At 50.7% G+C, this 17651-nt stretch overlaps 1 protein-coding gene across 2 annotated transcripts in view; it reads left to right on the top strand.

The window, feature by feature from the left end:
- Positions 1-17651, top strand: part of ADARB1 (adenosine deaminase RNA specific B1) — a 115715-nt gene that overhangs the window by 67581 nt on the left and 30483 nt on the right. For both annotated transcript variants that reach the window (XM_060010218.1, XM_060010219.1), the window contains exons 3-7: positions 6619-6693; positions 10193-11127; positions 14519-14633; positions 16694-16862; positions 17474-17622. In XM_060010218.1, the coding sequence (XP_059866201.1) occupies positions 6666-6693; positions 10193-11127; positions 14519-14633; positions 16694-16862; positions 17474-17622 (1396 nt within the window). In that variant the 5' untranslated portion in view covers positions 6619-6665. The remainder of the gene's footprint in view (positions 1-6618; positions 6694-10192; positions 11128-14518; positions 14634-16693; positions 16863-17473; positions 17623-17651) is intronic.

The raw sequence follows: 17651 nt of genomic DNA, 5'->3' as shown, positions 1-17651 counted from the left end.
TATTAGTTCCAAGAGTTTTTTTGTCGATTACTATGGTTATTTTAATTATTCCATGTTGCATTTCACTAGAAAAAAACATGTGTTTTAAAAGTAATGTTTGAACCTTATTTGCTGTGCACAGTCTGCTGTATCTAGTTCAGTGTGTACAAAATCTCTAAAGGATAACTGAACATCTATTATTTGGATGGTTTCCTAGGAAGGAAGCTCTTTCTTTGTAAAATATTATAAATTGAATGTTTTGAATATTTTAATATTAGTTTGTTTAGAAAGCAAAATATTGGAAGCAAAATACAAATCATGAATGCATTCTCTAAACACGCACGATTAAGTTGTTGAATTTCAGGTTATTTTTCTTCAGATTATGTAAGAATTTTATACTTCAGTTACCTTTGTTAAATAAATAATAAAATCATCATTGAGTTTTTTGCTATAGCTGCGAAATTAGTCTCGCCTTTAGCAAGTTGCTTGATTTATAGTAGAGAATTAACATGAAGAATCTTCATTTTAACACTTCGCTCTTTAAAAATTTGTAGTGTATGGCTATTAAAACTGAAACCCTTAACAGTCATTAAGAATATGTAAAACTTTTCTCAAAACCATCCTGTTCGGAGAGTAACATGGATAAAACCCAGTAATAATAGCCAGGAATTTTTGTCAAGTTACTGCTTGTCTTAAACATTTTTTAATCTATAAATTTTTAGTGAATTCCTAAAGATAGCGTTTTTCACCAGCACAACAGAGAATTCATGTTCTGATGCATCCTGAATATTAATAAGTTATGTCCTCTGTATTTTATTCCAGAAAACCTTTTTTTCACCAAGGGAAGGGGAGGACCGTGTGCAGGTTGACGTTTTCACAGTGAGGATGAGGGTGCTGTCGGAAGCGGATAGGATGTTGTATTTTACATGTATATCTACACCTTGGCTTACGTCATGAACATCTACAGTGTGTAAGGAATCAAACAACAGATGACCATTTACCCACCACCACTTAGAAAATAAAGCATTGCCAATCGGGTCATGTCATTGGAAGTCAGACGGGAACCCGTGGGGAACCAAAACAGACACTGACCGAGTGGCACTGGTGGGTCCAGCTTCCTCTTCCTCCGGGGTTTACCCCTTTCCAGGCCCACGTGTTAGAAAGCGCTTTGGTCAGTGGTGTGGGAAGCTGCTCTGTCCTGAGTCTGTCTCCCTGCTCCACAGTCCATGAGCCGCGGGCATGCTTTGCATGCTGGTGCCCCATTCTTTCCAGTCTGGGAGGACCAGCCCCACCTAACTGCTCCTTAGTTCAGAGTTTCTTGACTATTCAAACCTGATGATTTTTCCACATAAGATCAGCTTTTCTAGTTCTATTTTAAAAAAGAAAAGTTGAAATTATAACTGGAATCAAGTTAAACTTAAGTCCCAGGTCTTTCGATGCCAGGTTTAATGGTCTTTTCACGCCTCCCTGCCCCCCCAGTTCCGCTTACTTCTTAATGCTTACGGGACCCTGAAAAATGAAGACGGCATTCGAATACTGCTGTCAAGTAAAGCTTTCCTTTACCTGGCCGTTCCTGGAATTTTGTTCCATATGGGATTTTGGATGGGGTTTTCATTCTTATGTGTTTGTAGTCCAGGCCATATGAGGTACGTTTCAGAATGAAAGAAAAATGGTTACGTAAAATGCTCTGAAGTGCTTGCATTTGCTCTTTTGCTGTGTTTTATAACCTTCGGTACGAGAGTTGGCATTTGTAGGAGCTGAAAATACTGGCTTCTGCTCTGCAAGAGATTCCTGCCTTCCACTTTTCTTCTTTTTTTTTTTTAACATCTTTATTGGAGTATGATTGCTTTACAATGGTGTGTTATTTTCTGCTTTATAACAAAGTGAATCAGTTATACGTATACATATGTCCCCATATCTCCTCCCTCTTGCGTCTCCCTCCCTCCCACCCTCCCTAGCCCACCCCTCCAGGCGGTCACAGAGCACTGAGCTGATCTCCCTGTGCTATGCGGCTGCTTCCCACTAGCTATCTATTTTACGTTTGGTAGTGTATATATGTCCGTGCCACTCTCTCTTGCTTTGTCACAGCTTACCCTTCCCCCTCCCCATATCCTCAAGTCCATTCTCTAGTAGGTCTGTGTCTTTATTCCTGTCTTACCCCTAGATTCTTCATGACATTTTTTTCTTAAATTCCATATATATGTGTTAGCATACGGTATTTGTCTTTCTCTTTCTGACTTACCTCACTCTGTATGACAGACTCTAGGTCCATCCACCTCATTACAAATAGCTCAGTTTCGTTTCTTTTTATGGCTGAGTAATATTCCATTGTATATCTGTGTCTGGCTTCCACTTTTAATGTACACGAACCCACCCACACTGTGCACAGCCTGATTATTTTCTACCGTGAGACATTTTCCCTGTCCTTTTTTTAGAACTTAAATATGAAAGAGCAGGAAAACGAGGCATGTCCTACAAACCAGGTGAGCTCTGGTGGCGCAGGGTTCTCCTGTGCCCAGACTCCTTGTCACTGTCACGGCAGGCATGGCCTGCTCGTCCCAGACCTTCAGGGAAGCCGGCCTCTCAGCGCACCAGCCACTATATTGTGTGCCTTCTGCCTGCTTTTAAATTGACCTTTTTATTTTGAGAGAACGTACATTCACGTGTAGCTGTAAGAAGCAACACGGGGAGAGCGGTGTTCCCTTTACACAGCGCACTGTCACAGCCGGGGTGCCTCCCCACCCGCAGCCGCTACTCTGCTCTCCATTTCTACAGTTTTCTCGTTTCAAGAATGTTACACGGTTGACCCTTGAACAGCACGGGGGTTGGAGTGCCGACGCGAGGTGCAGTCGGAAACCCGTGTAACTGGTAGTCGGCCCACTGTATCCTCATCCTTGGACTCCGCCAACCTCAGGCCATGCAGTGGGGTAGGTCGTGCTGAGTGAAAAAAAATCTGTGTCTCAGTGACCCACGCAGTTCAAACCCGTTGCTCAAGGATCACCTTTGTATACATGGGCTGTAACGTATGTAACCTTTGGGCTTGGCTTTTTCACTCAGCCCGATTCTCTGGAGATCCATCCAGGTTACTGCGTGTGTCAATAGTTTGTTGCTTCTCATTGTCGCATGGTGCTCCATGGTGTGGATGGTCCACAGTGTGTCACCTGCTGAAGGGCACTGGGTTGTCTCTGGTTTGGGGCTGTTGTGAATAAAGTTGCTATCAACGTTCCTGTATACGTTTTCTATGTGAACGTAAGTCTTCATTTCTCTGGAATAAATGCCCATGTTTAGTTTTAAGAAACCACCAGACTGCTTCCCAGAGTGGCTGCACCATTTTACGTCCCCACCAGCGGCGTGTGAGTGATCCAGTTTCTCCCCATCCTCGCTGGCCCTTGGGTTGTCATTATTTTAGCCATTCTCGTAGGTGTGTGGTGGAATCTCACGTGGCTTTAAGTCCCATTTCCCTAGTGGCTAATGAGGATGACCATCCTTTCCCGCGGGAACACCCATCTGTGTGCGTTCTTTGGTGAAATGTCTCTCTCTAACGGGAGCGTGTGTTTTATGGTTGAGTTTCTTGTATGTTTTGTTTGTGATGTGGTTTTCAGATATTTGCTCACAGTCCATAGCTTGTCTTCTCATCTTCGTAACAGGGTCTTTAGCAGAGCAAGAGGTTTCTAATTCCGATGGGCTCCAGTTCATCATTTTTCCCTTCTGTGGACTGTGCTTTTAGTGGCTAGTCCGCACACTCTTTGCCGAGTGCTGGTCCCACGGGTGTCCTCCTACGATCCTTGTAAACGCCTTGTAGTTTCATGCTTTACGTTAATAAGCCCATGGTCCATTCCAGGTTAATGTGTGCGTGGGGTGTGAGCTCTAGGTGCCCGGCTGCCCAGCACTGTCTGTTGACAAGGCTGTCCTTCCTTCATTGCGTTGCTTGTGCACCCTTGTCAGCAATGAGCGGGTGTTCTGTGGGGGCCTGTCTCTGGGGCCTCTGTTTCGTTCTGCGTGGTCTGCCTGTCTGTCTTGATGACTCGGACTTCATAGGCAGTGTTGAGATCAGTCACTGACTCCTCCCACTTCGTTTTTATGATGGCTGCTTTAAAATTTTCTCAGGTGATGCTGATGTCTCTGGGTCGGCGTCAGTTGTCTTTTTCCATTCGGTTTGAGATCTTCCTGGCTCTCAGTGTGATGAGTGATTTTTGATTGAAACCTGGACATATTATGTTACAAGAACCTGAGTCTTACTTGGACCTCTACTTCAGCTGGCTTTCTCTTACAGCCCTCTGTTGGGGAGGGGAGACGCCGCCTCATCGCTGCCGGACGGGGGTGCATGTCCAGGTTCCCTGGCCTCCACTGGCACTGCTGGGTGGTGGCCTCCTGTGACACCCGCAGTGGGGAGGGGGCAGGCGCCTGGGTACCGCCAGGTGGGGTGGAAGTCCAGGCTCTCCGCCTGTTCTCCCTGACTCTGCATTGCTGGGGGCGGGGAGGGGGTCGTCACAGCCCAGAGGGAATGAGACGCGAGGCTCCCCCACCCCCTGTCCTTGCTGGATGGGAGGCTGGGGTCTGGCTGAATAGGGCAGTTTGGTCTGTCAGGTTCCTGTCCTGCTGGGAGGTCCTCTCCTGGTCCCTTGGCCAGAGAGACAGTTCTCGTTGGGTGTTTTGGTCTGCCCATTGGTGTTTCCAGGCTGCCGGCTTCTTCAACTCCAAGCCTGGGATAATGATGCAAAAAGAAGGCGTAAGGGACTCACCGCCACACCGTCCCCGGGTCCCCTGCTGTTCTGCCGCCTCCCCTCCGCCTCCCGAGCCTCCTCGTGCTTGCGTGTCTGTGCCACCCGGGGTTTTCAGTTGGGCTAAACGGGGGACGTTCCCTCTGTCTTCCCGCCACACGAGCCCCTTCGCCTGCTCTGAAGCCAGCTCTCAGCCAGCAAGAACAGGGTGCTCTGGACAGCTTGAGTGGTTGCTTCCAGACTGATAACTGAGCTTCTCAGAAGCGCCTTCCGAGTGCCTTTCTCACACAGCCTCTGTGCTTCCCGCGTGCTGTACCTGTGCATGGTCTTCACGGTGTGTCCCACCCCCTCTCCTCCAGGACCAGCTTAACCATCACACGCCCTGACCGTGACCGCGAGGACCCTTGGAGCACCTGCATCTCACTGAGGGCATGGGGCGGCCTGGCACTCGTGCCCATTCCAGACCTCAAGGAAATTACTTTCATTGAAACTGTTCCCTAGTGGACATATTAAAACACACACCGATACAGGACAGTGTGGTGAGCCTGAGTGCCCATCAGGCAGCGCCAGGCTCACCAGCCGTGGCCCCTCAGTTTCATCCGTATCTACTTCTACCCACCACGTGGGATCATCTTATAATAATAAATCCCGGGTATCATTTCGTCTGTGAATATTTCAGTATACATCACTAAAAGTTAAGCACTGTTTCCACACCTAAAATGACTGAAAGCTATTCCTCAATACAATCAGCTATCCAGACAATATTTTAATTGAAATTTCTCAATTGCAGAGTCAGTCTGATTCATTTTAGGTTCTTGTAATATCCAGTACTGTGCTTTTCATATAATAAACTTTCAGAAATTTATGTTGAAGTAATTCATCAATATAAAATGTTAATGCTGTAAAAACTGTCTGGAACACTTTCTTAAATAAACGAGTCTAAATAAAAACTCATTTAACTTTTAACTCATTTAACTGTATGTTCACCAGATATACAGTGAGAGTTAATGTCATTAACAAATGATTGTCACGGAAACTATTTTGCATACATGTTATATGAGAGAGATGTGTAAGGTATAAGTACGAGTTAGCACATGTTAGTCACCATTTGCTTAAAAGCAATACGTTGGCCTCTTAACTGATTTATAATATAAATTTAATTTCTATAAAAAAAGTGTGACTACAAAACTTGCAGATCTTTTTCCTCAGTGGCAGTTTGACAGGATTCTTTATTACAGATCATATGTTAGTACAGTCCTGCAAAGTACAGCCAAGGTATTTAGGAAGAGGAAACTCGTAAATTTGTTAATAATTATATAATTGCAATAATTGTTCTTTGAGGATTTCTTGTGGTTTCTCCTGACAACAGAATAATAAGTTATACGTGGCTAAGAAATTAGATCCGATTTGAACAATTATGTGCTTTTTAGTTTCGTCCATGTGACGCTGCTCAGTCCAGGTGAAGGGGAGGAGTAGGGCGAAGGCTGTGGCGTGTTCTTCCACAGCTTTATTTTAGAACCCAAACCGAAGTCTCCCCAGAACAGAGATCAGGTGGCAGACGGGCGGGGGTTCTGTTTGGGGTCTGTCTTGAGGAGAGATGGCTTTCTGAGATTAAGTGTGTCACCCTTCCCTTGGTTCGGAGCTCTCCATGGTCCTGACCCCTGGAATCCAGGCCGTCCTCCCGCAGCGTGGCCCGAAATCTTCCCTGCCATGGTACCCGCCGCCCGCTCCCCCCCCAACAGCAGAGTCCTGGCCGGGATCCTCGGGGGGACGCTGGGGGTCCTGTACCATGCTGAAGAGGTGGGAGAATGTTCTGTCCAGAGGGCAGACCTAACCGTCCTTGTTCTGCGATTTTTTCCACAGAGGCGACGTCCCTCATATGACTGGTACACTCAGTGTCATTTTCTTGCTCTTTCAGACAGGAACAGTCTCCGCCGGTCAAGAAACCCTCACAAGTATTTTGCCATGGATGTAGAAGATGAAGAGAACATGAGTAAGACCTAGGCCTATCACGTAGTATCAAGCGGCTGATTTTCTATTAAAAGCTTAGTGCTGTAAATTTGTTGAATGGGACCCGCTTGGGGAGGGTGATTCTTTTCCTTCGATACAGACTGTTAACGGTGGCATGTGTTTAATTCTCATGTAATCTCTACAGTAGGTATCGGTGTCTGCTGTGGGCGTTTGTCCGGATTTTCATTCCTTGCTGTCGTCCTGGGGTCCTGATGCACATGCCCGGAAGGGGGGGCTTGCCTCCAGGTGCACGTGTCATAAGGCCGCATGGCTTCGTGCTCTGTCACCGCATGGTTCTCATGATCATGGTCCGATTTCCATCGTGTAAATCTGAGACAACCTTTGAGATTGGTCATCTGGGGTGACGGTGCATAAAATCTTCCCTTCAGATATGGTGGGTTGTCCGTGCGTTTTGAAGGAAGGGGACTCGCATGAGTCTGTTGATCTTGTTTCCAAAGACTTTGACGGGCCGTCGGGCCGGCGTGGCCTGAAACCCCTTTCCACACTGCCCTCTGGGATGGAGGGGCCGGAGGGGCAGAGAGCCTCAGCTTTCCCCCTCTCGACATTGTTCTTAGATGTTCGTAGATGAAGAGTTCAGTGAATATACTTCTCTATTCTGTTTTGTCTTTAATCCCGGATAGCAGAGCATTTGCGTAAGGTTAAATGCTCCCACAGAAGTTGGGAGCTTTCGGTAGGGAAATCACAACAGAGACATCAGTGTTCTGGTATGTGTGTAATGTGCATTGTTACTTGTCCGTGTTGAGAGGTCCCGGGAAGAACCCACAGGCGTGAGTGACGAACGGTCACCGAGGATGAGGATACAGTCCACCACTTTCCCTCGGCCTCACCCAGAACCCACACCCGAGGCCTCGGAGTTGGCTTGTCTGCACGCAGGAGCCAGGGGTTCTGCTCCACGAGTGTGGTGGGTGCCGTGGAGTTGCTGGGTCTTTGCTGGGTGACCCCGCAGTCGTGTGCCGTCAGGCTGGAGGCCATTCCTGGGACGCAAGTGTGAGAAGACGTGACCAGGCGTGGTTTCAGTCCATGTGGCAGCACCTCCTCCCGAGGCCTCTGGCTGCCCGTGGTGCCGCCCCCAGCACAGCTGCTCTTGGGGTCTTCGGAACCCAGCCTGTGTTCTCAGGGGTCAGCCCACTCCCCACTCCCGTTGTCACCCACGGCGCTGGTCATCAGGTATGGGAGGAAATGTCACAGTGTGTGTAGGGGTATAACTATCCCCAGACTGATCCGGTAGTCTCTTACCGAGATAAAGAATCCTTCTGAATACATTTTCTGGAAAGATAAACGGTTGGTTCTAGTGCTGAAACTTTGAAATGCCAGTCCTGTATTTTCTATCATTTTGAAAGCGATGAAAAATTTTCATCATGGTTAATATTCACATTTATGAGATAAAGTAGCATGATATGGAAAGCGAAAGCATCTATTGAAGAAGAGTTATGGTAGTGGGAGGCCTTTCTCCAATTTTAGTGTTTTATTTTCCTTTACATAGTAGCATTTTTAGTAAAGTAGAACATGAACCGTATTTCCATGCTTCTGGAGCAAATAAGAACTTAGAGTCTATGTGAACTGTCTGATAGAAAGTGTATTTTTCTATAATCAATACGGATCATTTTTATTTTTTAAAAGAAAGCATTTGTTTGTTCCAGAGATTATAAACATTTGATTAAATGCATGTCAGGATATATTTATCATGATCTGACTTCTGTTCAGCGGTAACGTCAGAACTAAGCAGTCATGGAGCGTGTGATGTTCTTGCTTTGTTAATCTCAATTCTGTCCTGCCCCACCCTTTCTAACCTTTTGTTTCCCTTGAGCACCGAAAGGAGTAACCTATTGAGCTTTTGCTGGAGGATGTTATAAATGAAAATTTAGTGTCCATTCCGTCAGCTTTGTCAACTGGGAGAAGTGGTGTGTGTCAGGAGTACGTAGGAGGCATGAAGTCTGTAGGGAAAGTGTGGCCATCTCCCAACCTCTGCCACGGTGTGGTGGCAGTCTTCCCGTGGCCCGTGTTTAAACCAGGGCTGTTCTCACGTCTCAGCTGAGTGGTGACAGCCCTGGGGATCTGAGAGCTTGAACTGTGGGGACTGGCAGCCGGTGACCCAGACTTGCTGCCACGTTAAGCCCCTCCCATGGGTAGGGCCGATGAGCGCTTTCACTGTTTTTCTCAGTTTCCTTAGCATAGTCAGAATCTACTTTCACCTTATGTAGTAGAAACGGGCCGAGGGCCACCGTACTGGGGTACTTGGAAACTGGCTTACAATTGTGAAAAATATTTCCGTTGCTTAAAAGGCTTACGTGGCTCCTCAAAAATTAGTGGTAGGTCTTCAAGTACATTCATGTCAACAGTATTGTGAGGTCCTGTGATAGTTACCCCTGAGCTTCCTGTGGCCAACAGCGTGTGCAAACTAACCAGGAAAACAAGGAGTTACTTCTTTTTCTGTTTTTAAAAAAGCTTTATCTGATAAAGGGGAGAATGAATGCGTTTTTATTCCCCTTTTTACAATTAAAATCATATTTACTTTGCCATGAACTTTTAGAGTTCTAAAATTATCTTTATTAATTGTAAAAATAAACTACCTTTAAATGGTAGGATTGCTAAATTATTCTGTAAATCCATCAAATATTTGTTTTTCTAAAAAAGACGAAGATGCCACCTTCAGCTGGGAAGTTAAGAGAGCTGTGGCCGTCTGCAGTGTCAGTCTTCCTGTCTTGCCTTGTATATTTTTTTTCTATCATGGGAGGTATTAAGGATTCAGAGGCAGATCAGTCCCCATACATAATGAGAAAATGTTAAATGAAACTAGAAGTGAAGCTGTATCCTTCAAAAGAATTTCTAAAAGGCCAGAATACTTCACACAGCAGTTTTCTAAGATCCACGAACCAGAACCAAATAACTGCACGTATTAATTGCATACTTTAAACCAGAAGAACTAAGTAACTTGTGGATGCGTGTTTTAAATAATGTCTTCTTTTCTGGGAAAGGCTGCAATTGAAAGCCCAACATGAGTCTAGTATGAGAGTAGATGGCATTGAAAAGGAAGAAAATGCCAAAATAAAGTGTCCATTGGTCGATACTGATACTAGATTTATTAATGTAAGGTCTTTCTGGGTTAGTTTATCATCCCACATTTTGATAAACTTGAATAAAATTCCTCTAGATGCTTCGGAATATTCTCGTAGAAAAAGATGACTTAAAAATTCACCTTTTAATGCAAAAGCAGTCCGTGATACTAAATAGAAACAAGATTAGTTATTATTTCTCAGAACGTCAAATTACTCCAGTTATGCCAGTTTAGGTGGGTAGCTCTGTGGCTAAATGCACAGCTCCACACGTATGCAGCCAGGAACAGAATGTATAAGCACACATCACTTAACCAGTTACAAAGGGCGATAAAGGAATCTATAAATTTTGCATTTACAAGATCCTGCAACGAAGGCGTTGTAAGTTACTCTTTCTGGGCACCGCAGGTTCGAGCAGCACAGATGTTAAGGAAAACTGCAGTCTGGACGGCGCGCCCCCCAAGGACGGCAGCGCCCCGGGGCCTGGCGAGGGCGCCCCGCTCTCCAACGGGGGTGGCGGGGGCGCCGGCAGGAAGCGGGCCCTGGACGAGAGCAGCAATGGCCACTCCAAGTTCCGCCTGAAGAAGCGGAGGAGGGCGCCGGGGCCCGCGCTGCCCAAGAACGCGCTGATGCAGCTCAACGAGATCAAGCCTGGCCTGCAGTACACGCTGCTGTCGCAGACGGGACCCGTGCACGCCCCCCTCTTCGTCATGTCCGTCGAGGTCAACGGGCAGGTCTTCGAGGGCTCCGGCCCCACGAAGAAGAAGGCCAAGCTGCACGCGGCCGAGAAGGCCTTGCGCTCCTTCGTCCAGTTTCCCAACGCCTCTGAGGCCCACCTGGCCATGGGCCGGAGCCTGTCCGCCAATGCAGACTTCACGTCCGACCAGGCCGACTTCCCCGACGCGCTCTTCAACGGCTTCGAGACCCCGGACAGGCCGGATGTGCCCTTCTACCTGGGCGCCAATGGCGACGACTCCTTCAGCTCGAGTGGGGACCTCAGCCTGGCTGCGTCTCCCGTGCCTGCCGGCCTGGCCCAGCCACCCCTCCCCGTGCCCCCGCCGTTCCCACCCCCGAGCGGGAAGAACCCCGTGATGATCTTGAACGAGCTGCGCCCGGGACTGAAGTACGACTTCCTCTCGGAGAGCGGGGAGAGCCACGCCAAAAACTTCGTCCTGTCTGTGGTCGTGGACGGGCAGTTCTTCGAGGGCTCGGGGAGGAGCAAAAAGCTCGCCAAGGCCCGGGCCGCGCAGTCCGCCCTGGCTACTGTCTTTAACTTGCGCCTGGACCAGACCCCGTCTCGCCAGCCTGTCCCCAGCGAGGGCCTCCAGCTGCACTCGCCACAGGTGAGGAAAGCCGCCCGAGCGCGGCTGCGTGTTGCTCACGCTTTTAGACGGGGTGCGGTTGCCGTGGTCACTGGTGTCTTCTCGTCGCTCTGTCCTCAGCACGGGGAGGTCCTGGTAAGTCCGGCTGCCGGGCGGCCTTCCCGTGCCTGTGCCGGCTGTGTGGCCGCTGTGAAGCCCAGCCAGGGCCGTCAGGTGAAGCCCAGCCAGGGCCGTCAGGTGCGGTGTGGTCAGTGCCGCCCACGGCGGGTGGGCCGAGGTGCCCTCCCTTGCCGCCTGCCCCTGTGGCGACCACAGCCCACGGCGGCCTGTTGTGGAGGAGACGGGAGGGGAGGGGAGGGCCGGAGCCCTGGCATCTTGCCCCAGCTCAGTGGGGTCCCCCCTCCGTGTCTCACCTGGGACCCAGGTACAGGACAGGTGAGGCTGGCGGGTCAGCAGCTGAAACCCAAGTCTGGGTCAATACCAGCGCCTCGCGGATCCTGTCCAGGCAGAGGCCGAGCTGCAGCGGTGGCGAGCACACGTCAGAAGGGCCGGGGCGTCGGGGCCTCTGCAAGCGCTCCAGAGCCCGCCGGGTGCCTGGGGGTCTCGGCACCTGGAGTTCCCCAAGGGGTCCCTGTGGCTCCCCTGCTCAGCCGGAGGTGGGCACCCCTCCTAGTCTGGTCTTGGACAGGGCGAGAAGGGGGAATATCAGGGTGAAATTTCAGGGTGGGCTCTGAGGAGAAGGAAGGAGGAAATGATGTTTAGTTGTCATCTCAACACCCTAGAACTCTTCGGTTATTTATTGCTTCTTTTCCTGGAAATCCAAAATTATTCCGGTCTATTGTAAAAATGTTTCTTTCAGGGAGAAAGTCTGACCCTCTTCTCTATTTCTTTCTGTCAAAATATTATTCACTTTGAAGATAAACACTGATCTGAGGAGAAAAAATGAAGGACTCCGAATTGACAGGACAGCCCACATTCCCTCAGGAAGCTCGGCTTCCGTCTTGCCTTTCTGTGACCTTGTGCAGTTGTCACCCGAGAGGACCAGTAGTTCTCGGTTTTAAAAAAAGGAAATTTCTTTCGCTTAAAGCAACCGAATACAGCATCAGTATAAAGTAACATATTCAAAGGATTTCGCTGATTTTTTTACTCTTTGAGCCAAGTAACCACTTCCCGTGTATTAACTTCTTGTTAATATTATTCATAAGAACCATTAGTCCATTTACCATTTTACACATCGGTGGCACTAGTTCCCAAGGGATTTTTATTTTCAGTTTACTGTTTGTTAGAGTATTTCAGCCTGAGCCACGGTGGCCCTGTCTTCCCTTACCATTGGCAGTCATGTGAAGAGACTGGACTCGTCAAATGCCGTGACCCCCGCTGCTTGGTTCTGCGTGGGTGACACCCCGGGGGGGGGGCGGGGAGGCGGGCGGAGGTCTGCGTGTGCGTGTGCGTGGGTGTGTGCGTGTGCGCTGGCAGCCTGCCTCTACCCGGGCTGTTATGTCAGTGGGGAGCAGTGACCAGAGCCCTGGCTGGTGGAGCCTTGCCCGGGAGGGGCCGTCTCCGCCCTGCCCAGGTGGCCTCTGTGGCCCAGGCCAGCCAGGTCTGGGAAGGTGGAGCCGTCTCTCCCCCCGCCCGAGCCCGCCCCGCTCACAGGGCCCCCAGGTGGCTGCCAGCCCCCGAGCGGTACCTCAGGAAGTAGTCGTGTCCTCGTCGCAGGACCTGTGCCGGCCTCCAGAGGGTCAGTCCTTACTCTTTCCCCTGGGAATTTCCAGACGTATGGTCTAGAGGGGGTGAAACGTCGTGCTGTCTTGCGGGTGGAATCCTTGAAGGGCGTGGGTTGGCCATCCCTGGTCTCAGGACTTTTTGCCTCCATGGCGTTCACGGCGGCATCAGAGGGTTTAAAATCAGACAGCGTTGCCCGCATGGTGTGTGCAGGGCGGTCTGTCAGTGAACTTGGTGGACGTGGCTGGGCCGAGCTGTCCCGCGGGGCCCAGCCTCGAGCTGACTTTGAGCGCATGTGCCTTGTTATCATATCTGCCCCGAATCTAGAGGGAGATGTCGGTGCAAGTGCCCGACTCCACGCTTTCCTGCTTTGCTCTGAGTTCGGAGCCCCGCCTCACCCTGCATGGAGCGGCCTCTGTTCCCTCTGCCTTCCCTTCCCCTCCTGCTGCTCTCTTCCCACCGGAGGGCATCGTCCCATCGTGTGACTGCACGTCCTGACTTTCTGTCCGTGGCCTCGCTGCCTCTCCTGCCTGCACACCTCCGCCCTCTGTGCCTCTGTCTAGGGTGCAGAGTGGGGCCCCGTCCCTGCTCTTCTGGCCACACTCTGTGCCCTTGGCCTTGAGCACCGCCTCCGGGGGCTTGTTGCTGGTGCAGTGGCAGGTGAAAGCATCCTGATGACGCTTCTTCCCAGAGAGGCCACCGTTTAGGACAGGTGGCTTATCTGTTCATTTGGGAGTATTTAATTGAGGGCCCAGCTGGGGACTTCAGACCAGCGTGAGCTGGTGGGATGTGGGTCCCGCGTGGCTCCTGGCACACACCTCCCATCAGGCATCGTTTCCCAGAACACCGAGGGTCCGTTCTATCCAAGATGAATCATAAGCTGTGAAGTAGGACCGTGTCCGAAATCTCACCGATGTGTTCGCTTCTGAGAAGCACTGCCTTCAGTCCAGTGGCTCCCTGGCCTGGAAATGCACCGCGAGAAGTCTTCTAAAATCACATTACACTTGCCCTGTACGAGTGTAGCCTCTGGTGCATCCTGGTGTCACTCGATCTAAGTGACAAATGCCCTTACGGGCTCTAAGCGGTGCTGGTTTCTGAGTGACTGGGCCACGGTAATTAGTTTTAGATGTTGAAATCACTGAGACACACATGGACTGGGCGCCTTTGGGAGGGAGGTGCTGTGAGCTTAGTGATCCTGCAATGTGACCGCCCTTCAGACCTCCCCTTTCTCTTCCCACGTGTCCCCCATGGGGCCTCGCCAGCCCTGAGCTGACTGGGCCGCACCTCCTGTGATCTCACTTCTTCCCGAAGCCCTGCCCCTCGGGGGCTGTGGCCGCGGGACTCGGAGCCGCAGAGGGTGAGAGGGGGGTGACCAGGCGGGCGCTCTCGCCTCTGGGCCTGGGTCCCTCCCCCGGGGTAGGACTGTTGTGAGGAGGCCTCACCTGCTCAGGTGCTGGCTCCCATGCGGTCGGGCTCCAGACTGTCCTTCTGCAGAGACGCTTGCACACCCCTTGGGCGTCTGTTTCCAAGGAATGTCTGGGAGGAAAAATTGTGTGCGCGTGCATACACACACGCGCGCGTGCGCGCACACACACACACACTCGTTTGCCAGACTTACCTTTGTGGTTCCAGAGGAGAGGCCCCGGAACGTGGCCCCAAGGGGAGCACTAAACCCCTGCTTGGTCCGCAGGTCTTAGCCGATGCCGTGGCGCGCCTGGTTCTGGAGAAGTTTGGGGACCTGACGGACAACTTCGCCGCCCCCCACGCACGCAGGAAAGTTCTTGCTGGAATCGTCATGACAACAGGTAACCATGTTGGCGGTGTGTCCACCTGCCTGTTTTCATGCTTAATAAAGGTGAAATGCTTTCAGTCTAGAAAAATCTCTGTGACACCAGCAGGAGGTCACTTTTTCATTCTCCTTCAGAATGTTTACCATGTGCAAATAGAGGAACTGTGCTTATATTTTTCCCCTACAGGTTCATCTTTTTAACCTAAGGTTTTCATCTAGAGAAAGAGTCCTGTATTAATATTTAATTCCTGTAATCTTATGTGAATGGCCTTGATCGACCCTGGAAACCTGCAGGAGAGCTGTTAGTTCTTACTTCACTTGGAAGTAGGACTTAATCTGATTTATCCGTCAATGTTAACGCTGCCAGATAAGTTTGTGTGTGACTTTTACGGGGGAGAGAGGAAGCCCTGGCAAGAATAGAAGATCTGTGGGGGTAAAGCACGCTTTGGGGTAGCAGAAGAAGCCCTGTTAAATTTGTGTCTAAGTCCCCAGCAGCGAAGGGAACCCTCCCTGAGTTCTCTTGCCACATCCCAGGAGTGAGCCCGCCGGGCAGCGTCTCCGTGGATCCCTCCTGGGAACGGGAAAGCACGGCCTCGGCCAGTGCCTGCATCTTTGGGTGGCCGGAGGACCCTCTGCTCCTTGGGGCTGAGTCTGGGGCTGTCCCTTTCTTCTCGGGGCATCTGCTCAGCCCAGCTGGCCAAGCCTGGCCTGCCGTGTGTAGGAAGCCAGCCAGAGGCCAGAGAGGGGGTGGCGGGGGTGGTTATCTGTCTACACCCGGCGGGCAGGGGCAACCCCAGCTCCCATGGGGCGACTGCCCGTCCCTGTCTCCTGAGACGTGGTTCACCTCTGATCGTGGACAGGACCCGATTCTGTGACCCTCAGCGCTGACCACGCTCTGTGCCCTAGAGGACAGGATCTCATTTTCTTGCTGTGTCTTTACCTTGGCACGGCTGAGAGCTGTCTGACGGGTAGGATGAATGCTCTGAGCAGTAACTTGGGTTTCAGTGTTTGTTCCGATGTGAGCTGCCTGTATTTTGCCCCTCTGCTCCCTCCGTCTCCTTGCTGTCATCCTGTGCACACGTAGAGGTGAACGCGTGTTCCGATGTGAGCTGCCTGTATTTTGTCCCTCTGCTCCCTCCATCTCCTTGCTGTCATCCTTACACACGTAGAGGTGAATGCGTGTGCCACTGGATGACGTAGCTTCCTAAGCAAGGCGCTGCCCTTCCCGGTGACGGGAGCGAGCGAGCCTGTGGTTTTTCATCCAGGTGTTTTAACCGCCTCAGAAGGGGCACGTTACCTCGTGGGGGCATTTTGCCCCATAGTGTGTGTTGCACTTGGGACCCTCCGCTCGAAGCCACGGTTTACGCCTGAAGGCAGCACCACACTGCGCGTGGCATGTGGTCCTGACGTCAGGGGACCTGGTTCAAATCCCCAGGCCGACTTTGATGGCCCTGTGCCTCAGTCCCCACACCTGCAAATGGAGACAATGGTGGGATGGGCCTCAGAGGACATGGGAGGGAAGTGAGGTACCTTCCCCGACAGGCCACGCGCAGGACCTGCACCCGTCGTACGTGGTCTGTCTGTCGACACCTGCACATCAGAGTGGTGGCTCCCGAGGTTCCCCAGTGCTGACGGCTGCACTCACTCCCCGTGCAGTTAAACGGGGCCAGACTGCCAGACAGCCCCCTGCATGACTCCTGGGCCCCCGGGGTGAGTGTCAGGCAGTCCTCCCAGGCTCTGCAGTGCTTTGATGTTACTCCCAGGATTCATTACCAGGCCAGTCTGTCTACCTCTACACAGTGCTCCCCCGTGTCCACTGGGGAGTGTTGAAGAAGAGACTAGTGTGTTCCAGGTGAAGTAACTTTCCAAGTAGAATCTTTACACGCAAGAGTGGGGAGGGTTACCCTCCCAGAATGTGCAAAGCAAGGCTCGGGGGGCCCGTTAGCAGCGCCCAGGTGAGGGTCAGTGGCAGGGTGTGAAAACGAGCTGACGTCTCCCAGGTCAGTCCCTGGGAATGCGGGTCCAGCCCGGGCGTGGCAAGGAATAGCGAGGAACGATTTCTCTTCTGTTTTTCAGGCACAGATGTGAAGGATGCCAAGGTGATCAGTGTTTCCACAGGAACAAAGTGTATTAACGGCGAGTACATGAGTGATCGTGGCCTTGCGCTGAACGACTGCCACGCAGAAATCATATCTCGAAGATCCTTGCTTAGATTTCTTTACGCACAACTTGAGCTTTACTTAAAGTAAGTTTAGCAAGTAAATAAGTAAAGGAAGCTGTTCTTTTTTTTTTTAATTGTCCTCTCATCAGAATATTTTGCAAAACTTTCCACTGCTTCTGTAAGCACTGAAAAATTCTCAACCTAGTAACTTTCTGGGTAACAGTGAGGTTGGATCCCATTTCCCCGTGAAGCTGAATTATAACACACACACTTGCATGTACATACACGCCTCACGTGTGGTCAGAGGGGCCATGTCTGTGTTTCAGACCCCGAGCTTTCATTTTATGCAGAAGTAAGTGCTGGGGAGGTGGGCAGTGCTGCCCCAGTCACTGTGCCCGGAACGGCTGACCGTGGACCTGACTGCTTCTCGCCACAGGTCGCATCTGACACGCTTCCTTTCTGTTCTGAGGTCATGAATGAGGAGGAGAGGTTACTTGCGTATTGATGGCCTGTCCCATTGGTGAGCAGACAGGAACTGTGCTAATTATCATTAACATATAAAATAAATACCCCAGTCCAAGCTTATCATACCCCGTTGAAAACACTGGCCTTTGCAAATCATCGTAAGCTATGACAGACTAAATTTTGATTGTATTCAGCTTTCAAGTTTATCTTTGCAACTTGTTTCCTTTCAGTAGCAAAGATGATCAAAAAAGATCCATCTTTGAGAAGTCCGAGCGGGGAGGATTTAAGCTGAAGGAGAAGGTCCGGTTCCATCTGTACATCAGCACCTCCCCCTGTGGAGATGCCAGGATCTTCTCGCCACACGAGCCCGTCCTGGAAGGTACGGCACCAGGCTCGTCCACGGCCACA

Source organism: Delphinus delphis, chromosome 4, assembly GCF_949987515.2.
Source record: "Delphinus delphis chromosome 4, mDelDel1.2, whole genome shotgun sequence".
Taxonomy (NCBI): Eukaryota; Metazoa; Chordata; class Mammalia; order Artiodactyla; family Delphinidae; genus Delphinus; species Delphinus delphis.
The sequence above is the reverse complement of the archived record's forward strand: the minus strand, read 5'-3'. Positions and strand labels throughout refer to the sequence as shown.